The 8,889-nt window shown below is 63.0% G+C and overlaps 1 protein-coding gene across 1 annotated transcript; it reads left to right on the top strand.

The window, feature by feature from the left end:
* The first annotated feature begins 5,816 nt into the window (after positions 1–5,816).
* On the top strand, positions 5,817–8,391 carry DIO3 (iodothyronine deiodinase 3). The gene has a single exon (XM_019747141.2). It carries the CDS (start codon positions 6,425–6,427, stop codon positions 7,337–7,339), a length of 915 nt encoding a protein of 304 aa, XP_019602700.1. The 5' UTR covers positions 5,817–6,424; the 3' UTR covers positions 7,340–8,391.
* Positions 8,392–8,889: the final 498 nt, after the last annotated feature.

The raw sequence follows: 8,889 nt of genomic DNA, 5'->3' as shown, positions 1-8,889 counted from the left end.
TTGGGGTCGGGGAGGTGCCTGGGGACCAATGGGCTGCACAGGGATGGTCTTCTGTAACAGGGACGCCCCCAACTTAATGACATGGCAGTGCCCTGGCAGGGCCCCAGCAGGACCTTTTGTGAGAAAGGAATGGAGCAAGCTGGTGTGCCCCTGAGCAGGAGCTCCCGGAGAGCAGGGTTATGACACTTGTCGTGGTACCTGGCATTTGGTGGGGCTTGTGCCAGCTGTCACTATTATTTACACAGCACTTCCACGCACTGGACTATTCCAGGGGCTGTGCATGAATGACCAAACATTTTTTCACAATAACCTTGCTGAGAGGTGGGGTTGAATATGCTGCCCATTTCACAGATGACGAGATGGAGGCACAGAGAGTTCAGGTAATGTGCCCGAGGTCACAGAGCTTGGCCATGATGACAGAGCCTCATAGACCCAGCCTTCCCAGGCTTTCACGTCCCCCACCTGCTCTAGGAGGTCCTATGGAAGACTAGGAACCCTGTACAGGAGTGAGGAGGGAGGTCCAGAGCACTCCCTCTGTCAGCACGCCTACCCCCTCCCAGGGCCTGGCCAGACCGGGCACTCCTCCAGGGCAGACAATGTGCCTGACTCTCTCTGTGTGCGCCCAGGACCCCTGTGGAAGGCGGACAGGGGTGTACAAAAGGACAGCTGGTTCAGGAGGACACTCCCATCACAGAATAGCCAGGGGCTGTGGTGAAGTCTCATCAGTGAGCACATCCTGTCACCTCTTTACTGGTCTGAGCCATGGGCAGTGCCACATGAGGGTCCCTCTCCTGTCAGCGAGCCACACTCTTCGTCTCCTCTCATTCGCACTGATGATCCGAGATTCAGATGGAGACTGAGGCAAGCACAGCCACACACGCAGCCATGTGTGAGGTGCAGCTGGACGGTCATTGTTTATCTTTTGGACCCTGGGGACCATCACCAGCCAGATTTTACCACCGGGTCCTCCCTCTTGTTTTCACTTTTCCTTCTCACTGTGGTACCTCCTGGTGGTCCATGGCTTTCTACAAGGGACCTGAAGTACATTTTGGAACAAGGCTGGGTATAAATAGACACACACACACGTGTACACCTGGCATTGCCTTGCATGACACAGAGAACACAACGTCAGGTTCATCTCTCAGTTGAGAAATCTGAGGCTTGGAGAAGCACAGGAACTTGGGGTGCCTTCTTCTGGCTGGTTGTACCCTGCCTTTTCCCAGAGAGGGTAGGAGATGGACAGGACGGACCCAAAGGTGGCCCTCCAGCCAGTGTTGGGGTTTAGAGCAGGATATGCCTTTTACACATATGGCACAGCATCCCAATACCCCACCAGTCCCAGGTAGTCCCCAGGCGGCCCCAGGTAGTCTCCCACCTCCAGAGGGGCCTGCCTGAGCCCCGGGGAGCACTGGTGGGGGCTTCGCTGTGTCTGCATTTGGAGCTGGAGCAAGTCAGAGCCCACGCTGGGTCTGAGCATTGGGATCAGGCCTCAGAGCTGTGGCAGAAACAGGGAGAGGAAAGGTGGTACTGGGAGCAAGAAATGAGGACAGGAGGTCAGAGGGGGTCTCAGGTGGGGGTCTCACCAGCCCCACAACAGCACACAGGAGCACGGCAGGGCCTGCAGGACTTCCTAGAACCCTATGGAGTGTGGAGAGGCAGCATGGGAAAGCATTGGAAACTGCCATCAGAAGAGGCCCAAGGGAGGGACAGGATGTGTCCAGGTGACAGCAGGTTACCTGGCATCACCTCCAGGCTTGCTCCTCTCCTCGACCAGGAGCCCCAGGCCTCCTCCACCCCCACAATGCTGCCCAAACAGCTGCTCCATCCAGGCCCTAGAGCCCCAACAAGCTCTCCTGGCTTAGCTCCCAGGCTGCCCAACCATCCCAGGGCCCCACCATCTGTCCCTTTCTGGGCTCACACTACTGGGAGGGCCTCTGGCTGGGGCCTGAAGAGGGACGGAGACCTGCTGTCTTGAGGACACCTTGAAGACCACACCCCGGAGCCCTCAGCCACCGCCCCCTGCAGGGTGTCCACCTGTTCAGTCTAGCCAAGCTGGAGTTAGGAGAGGTGGACAGAAGCTTGGAAAGAAGAACTCATTCTTAAAGTTAATGAGAAGTGTGAGCACATCTGTGGGAGGGCCCAGCACTCCTGGGAGGGCCTGCTTAGCCCAGCGGCCAGGGGACGGGTGGACCCCTCAGACGCCACACCCACGGGGGATTGCCCAAGGACTGCTCTCGGCCGCGGGTCCTGTAAGACCTCACTCAGCCCCGGCTGCCAACAGGTCCTACCTTACGCACTGCTGCTGGTGTGCAAAAGGGCAGAATGAAACATCCTGAAATTCTCCTGAAATAAGTTTTCAGTAAGTCCACACTGCATTCATTTACTCATTTCACAGAGGTTTATTGGTCCTCTCCCAGGTGCCGGGCGAGTTCAGAGTAGTCACCATAAAGGACCCAGCTGGGCCATCCTGGGAGAAACTGGGCCAGGGCAGCAGCAGACACAGACATGGTTGCTGAAAGCCACCCCTGCTGAGGCTGCAGGAGGGATGGGAGAGCACAGGAGGGAATGGAGGAAGGGCTCCGCTCCCTGGGGGGTGGCGGGGGAGCTGGGCAGGTTGGGCCCAGGTGGAGGTGAAGGTGGGAGAAGAGGAATGAGAGTCGCTAGGGGACACAGAAGGGCTGAGGGAACAGCATGAGTGGAGGCTCAGAGGCAGATCAGTGTCGGGGAAGTCCCAGAGCATCGAGGCCAATGGAGGGGGAGCCAGACAGGGTCAGTGGCCAAGGAAGGCTCAGGCCCAGGCAGCCAGGACACGATGAGGCGGAGCAAGGGCACAGCCTGCACATACCTGTGACTCTGTGACTCTTCACCAGGTATGCGGCGGGCCCATTTCCTCCCAGAGGCCTCAGGAGGCCCTCCTTGCCCATGGCAGTCTCAGCACCAACCTCTCCGGGTACTCTCAGGCCCACCCCACACCCACCCACCAAGCCCCACACACGACAGGGGGAGGGACCGGGGTCTGGCACACCTCTGAGCCCTCCCTTCCACAGAGAGACAGCCCCAGTGAGGACAGTCCGGAAGCAGGGAGGCCGCCTGAAACCCAGCCCTCCTCTGGCCCAGGGCCCTTGCCAAGTTGCTCCTGGATACCAAACGGGTCCAGTTCAACTTGTCCCTCCTTTTCTTTCCCCTGCCCGCCCCCTGCTGGAGCTGTGAGAGGGCAGGAAGGAAGGGGGCAGGCCTAACCAGGCTCGGTGGCATGGGGAACAGCCCTAGCTCCAACAGCGTCCCCCACCCCACAGGGCAGAGCCTGCCAAGCCCACTGGGGCCAGGCCTCCGGTGAGGCCCGGAGCTCCCCCACGTCCCATTGGATCTTGGCCTTGGGCCAAGACTCTCGCTGCTGACCCCTAGGACAGGTGAGGACAGGATGGAAAGCTGGTAGGAAGGGCCAGGTCTAAGGTGAGCTGGGGTGCTGCCCTGGGCTGCAGGGAAGGGTGGGGTAAGGGGCTGCTTGGGGAGGAGAGAGGGTTTGGGAGAGAAAAAGAAGGGAGGAGTGGTTGGGGGATAGAGCACTGCAGTAAGAGTCACTAAACCAGGATCTGTGTCCCAAAGGCCAGTACCCCGCAACCTTGGGTCTGCCCTTACCTGCACAAGGGGCTGTGGGAGCCAGGTGGGCCTGAGCACCATGTCCAGTGTTCTGGAATCCTGAGGTGTGGAGTGTAACCTGTCAGCACAAGAAACAGAGCAGATCCCCACAGCACCTGACAGCACTGACTGTGCTCCTGCTCCCAGCCTCCCTGGGGCTGGAGGGTGTGTGTCCCCGCTGTGGGCTGGGCTGGGCTGGCCCGAAAAGGGGACCAGAGGAGCCAGTCTTACATTTGCCCCAGACCACTCCCACACACACCCCCACCCCCACCAGATCACAGGCGGCAGAAGAGGCTCTCCCAGCCCAAGGTGGCTTTTCATTTTCTGAGACTAAGCGTGGAAGGGGTGGGGGGGTGAGGGGTGGAGGGGGGACTGTCCCAGCTCCTGTGTGGGTGGGGGCTGGACAGATCCCTGACTGGCACTCCCCAGAAATCAAGGAATCAGGGCTTAAGAGTTTGTCCAACAAAAGCTGGACTCCCCTTGCCCCTGCCCAGGAGTGGGCACCCCCAAGCCCCCAAACCTCTCAAGAGACCTGCCAAGTAGGAATCTTCTCTCCCAATACCTACCCCCAAAACAGAAAGGCAAGGAAAGGAAACAATATGCTAATGAAAAGGAGCCCTGTGGAAGGGCAGCAGAAAAGTGGCCACCACCCCCCTGAGCTGCCCCAGCCAGGTCTGGCTCAGGAAAAATTCCCTAGCCCACCTGAAAGGCCCCTACCCAGGGTGGTGAGGGCCCAGTGCAGGTGCTAGGAAGTAGGGGGACGAAGCTGGCTTCCCTCTGGGTGGGCAGTTCCTGGGCTGTGCAGCCCCCAACACCCCTGTCCCAGGCGGCAGAGAAATCACCAGGTTGGGAGAAAGAGAATAGGGGCTACATTCATGCGCCCCCTTCTTCCACTCGGGGTCTTGATCTACTGGAGCCAGCGGGAAGCTCAGGGGGCAGAGGGTCCCGCCAAGGCCATGAAAACCGGAGGGGAGGACCCAAGTCGGCTACTCCTGCGCCCGCTGGGTCCCTCTGGGTCCTGGGTGGGAGCTCCTTGCCCTGTGGTTCACTTCTCGGGTCTTGTTCCCTCGCCACCATCGCCGCTGAGGCTGGCGATTTGCCCTCGCCTTCTCCGGCCCAGCGAGCTCCCACCTCCGCCCGGGCGCGAGCGCGGTCTGCGTCCCGGGAAGAAGTTAGGCGGCTGGTCCCAGGGCAGCCGGCACACGGGACGCAGGCAGCGGTGGCGCCAGACTCGGTCTCTGCTACCGCCGCCCTAGAAAGTCCCCGCGACTGCGAGGGCATCCCGTGGGGGTTCGACTCCCCAGACGGGTACAAATCGCTCGCGACTGAGCGCAGGCCGCGCCCCCGAAGGACAAGGCGGGCCGAGGAGAAGCGGGACTTGCTCCGGCTTCGGGTACCCCAGGTCAAGGCACTTCCCCGCCCCGCCGCCCCTGAGATCAAGTTGGTTGCCCCGCGCTGCGCGCAGCGAGCAATCAGAAGGACGCGGCAGTAGGGCGGGCCAGGGCCCCACGGAATTGGGGAGTTGCCCCCGCACCCCTAAAAGCTTCAACATACATTCCCGATTGAGAGTACGCACTTTCTGCGTCCTGGCGCCTCCGCGGTGAGTCGAGCAGCTGCGCTCGCGGTCGACGAGGGTGGCTCAGCTCGGGCGCTCCAGTCTCGACGTTCCCGGGGCAGAGAGCAACGTCCGGGGACGCACGGGACGGGTGCGCCCGGCGGCCAGGGCTGCGCCCAGCGAGGCAAGCCGCGAGAGGGGAGCGCTCCGCCGTTCAGGCAACAGCTACCCCTAGTGGGAGAGCCGCCGGGGCCGCCACTGCCCCGCGCGGATGCCCCGCGCCCCGCGCCCCGTGCCCCCGGGTCTGCTGGGCGCAGGGACTGCGCTGCTTTCCCCAACCCACCCCGTTTCCAGCGCCCGATGCTCACCCGCCCGCGGGCCCTGCCCTCCGCACCTCCCCGCTGGGCCCCAGGCCGCTGACCCGAGAACAGCGGCGCAGGGCAGGGACGCGATGGGACGGGGCGGCCGCGGCCCGGGCGGCGCGCGGCGGCCACGGGCAGCAGCGGGGGACGCCGAGCGCCGTGTGCGTGGCGGTGCGGTGCGGGGGGCGGCCGTGTGCGAGGCGCGAGTGTGAGCGCGCGCGGGAGACGAGCGGGCGGGCGGGCTCCGGGAGGCGAGCGGCGCCCGCGGGCGAACGAGGAAGGCGGCGGAGACCCAAAGTTGCCTCCTCGCGAGCCCGCGTCCCCCGCGGGCGGGAGCCGGGGCCAGGGAAGCCGCGGCCGCGGACCCGGGCTCCCGCGGCACCTGGGCAGCGGCCCCTCACGAGCAGCAGCGGCGGGGGCGGCGTTGGCGGCGGCGGCGCGCGGGAAGCGAACCCGAGCTGCGGCGAGGTTCGGCAGCCTTGGAGGAGCTCCGCTCAGGTGAGCGGCGAGAGCGGTGCGGGCCGGGGCCAGGCTGCCAGGACCAGGGCCGCGCCAGCGCTCGCACTAGCTGGAGGACCTCCACAGCGGACGCCTGGGTCCCTGGTCCAGCTCGCCGTCCCGGGCGACATCCCCAGCCGGGGTCCACCGCCCCGGAGAGCTGGCCTCGCGTTCCAGCCCCTGGCCCGACCGCCCCGCCCTCCGGCCGCGGGCGCCCGCCCCCGGCCCATGATTTCTAAGGCATTGGTCGCGCGGCTGGGGGATCCCTCCGGGCTCAAGTTGCAAGGGGGCGGGCCCTGGCCGGAGGTGGAGTCTCCCGCCAATTGAAGCCTCCGCTATAAATCGAGCTTCCCGCACAGCCGAAGCCCAGATGCCTCGCCAGGCCGCCCCGCGGTTGGTGGTTGGAGACGGCGACGGGTCCCAGGGGGTTTCGGGGGCTGCAGCCAGCATGCTCCGCTCCCTGCTGCTTCACTCCCTGAGGCTCTGCGCCCAGACAGCCTCGTGCCTCGTGCTCTTCCCGCGCTTCCTCGGCACGGCCTTCATGCTCTGGCTCCTCGACTTCCTGTGCATCCGCAAGCATTTCCTGGGCCGCCGCCGCCGGGGTCAGCCCGAACCTGAAGTGGAGCTCAACAGTGACGGCGAGGAGGTGCCCCCTGACGACCCGCCTATCTGCGTGTCCGACGACAACCGCCTGTGCACCCTAGCGTCGCTGAAGGCGGTGTGGCACGGCCAGAAATTGGATTTCTTCAAGCAGGCTCACGAGGGCGGTCCAGCGCCCAATTCCGAGGTGGTCCTGCCGGACGGCTTTCAGAGCCAACACATCCTCGATTACGCGCGAGGAAACCGCCCACTGGTGCTCAATTTCGGCAGCTGCACCTGACCACCATTCATGGCGCGCATGAGCGCCTTCCAGCGCCTGGTCACCAAGTACCAGCGCGACGTGGACTTTCTCATCATCTACATCGAGGAGGCGCACCCCTCCGACGGCTGGGTCACCACGGATTCCCCCTATAGCATCCCGCAGCACCAGAGCCTGGAAGACCGGGTCAGTGCGGCGCGGGTGCTGCAGCAAGGTGCGCCCAGCTGCGCTCTCGTCCTGGACACCATGGCCAACTCCAGCAGCTCGGCCTATGGCGCCTATTTCGAGCGCCTTTATGTCATCCAAAGTGGCATCATTATGTACCAGGGTGGCCGTGGCCCGGATGGCTACCAGGTCTCCGAGCTGCGCACCTGGTTGGAGCGCTACGATGAACAGCTGCACAGCGCTCAGCCTCGTCGAGTGTAGACAACCAACGGACAATTGACTGAACTTGGCAGGCCCTGCCTTCGAGCCTTCTAAGCCCACGTGCAAACGCCCCAAACGAAGTCAGATTTGGCAAGGGCCCAGTGACACAGCTGTGCTGAGCCACAGATCGCAGGCTGGGTCTGCCGTCCTCAGCCAAACTACCTGAAGACTTTCCCCCACCCCCACTCTGCTTCTGTGACTGTACTTCGCCTATACCTGCCTGGCTGGCTCTAAATCTCCTTATGAGTGCGGGTGCGGCGCCACCCTTTCCCTGTGTGCCCCTGTTCTTGTCCTGCAGAGGTCCCTGCTGTGCTCTCTCGCATCTCCTCCCCAGATAAAAGCCAGCGTGCCTTTTGGCAGGCTCAGCGACCCCCACGCAACGACTCTGGCTGCATTCTCGCGCCCTGATTGCAGCTGAGTTCCAGCAGCCATGCACCTTGTGCAGCTCGCCCTAGTTGCATTGCACCCACACCTGTCGCGCGGGGAGGGGATGCCCTGTTGTTTTTGTGTCTATGTCTTGTCTCTAAGTTGGGGGAGGGGGTGGGATGGGGAAAGGTGGGCAGGGTATTTTCCCCCCTTATTTTGGGTGCTCATGAGCTCCTCTGCTGATGACGAACTGTCTCTAACTGGTCTCGACCACGAGCTGCTTCTGAAATGCAGGGGGTCGCAGCAGCGCCTAAACCCAGTGGGGGGGAAAGTGCTCTGGGTTTCCATGAGGAAACCACCATAAACAGGGTGGGAGAGGGAGATTGGGAACTGCTTCAGGACCAGAGAAGGACGGCTAGAGAGCCATTGGCGAGGTTCACAGCGCCCCAGGAACAAGGAAGAGGCTGAGCCTCCGGGTAAACGGGGTTTGGGTGGCAGAGTCCAGGGGGACGGGAATGGCGGGAGAGCCTGGGGACCCCGAGTGAGGGGCCTCCTAGGCAGAGCTGCTGATTGTTGTGCCGAGAGGTGGGGGCCTCTGACTTGAAGGCCATTTGGTGAGTGTTTTGCTGGAAATAGTCCCTGTATATAAACTTCTTTTACGATAATAAAGGCCTGAAGTAAACTGCTTTCGGGTTGCCTTTGGTCCCTTTATTTTTCCTTCCCCCTGAATAGCCGCGAGAATTAAACACAAATCTCTCCCTCTTGTCCCCATAGTGACCCTGGGGGGAAGGGTGGCTGGAAGGAACCGAAGCAGGCTGGGGCGCGGGAGGGGGACGAAGAGGGAAAGGGCCTGTGGCGGTACTGGGGGCGCACACACGCGCATGCACACACTAGTAGTGGAGAATTTGGGGTCGGAAGAAGAGCGAGGAAGCCGAGTCTGGAGGGGTCCTGGAGGGAGGCGGGAGAAACATGGGGGTCCTCACTTGGCGCGCGCGCGCACGCACGCACGCACATACACGCGCACACACACACACGTTACAGCTGCCCCTGCAGCCGCGCGTCTAACTTCTCCGAATGTCCGACCGTGTAGGGAGGGAGGTGGTGTGGGGGGGCCACGGGGGCTTTGGACTAGGTAGTGCTGAGCTCCCTGACGCCGCGGGCGCCTCTGCACACCTGGCTCCTCC

This window comes from Rhinolophus sinicus, linkage group LG03 (genome assembly GCF_036562045.2).
Source record: "Rhinolophus sinicus isolate RSC01 linkage group LG03, ASM3656204v1, whole genome shotgun sequence".
Taxonomy (NCBI): Eukaryota; Metazoa; Chordata; class Mammalia; order Chiroptera; family Rhinolophidae; genus Rhinolophus; species Rhinolophus sinicus.
The sequence above is the reverse complement of the archived record's forward strand: the minus strand, read 5'-3'. Positions and strand labels throughout refer to the sequence as shown.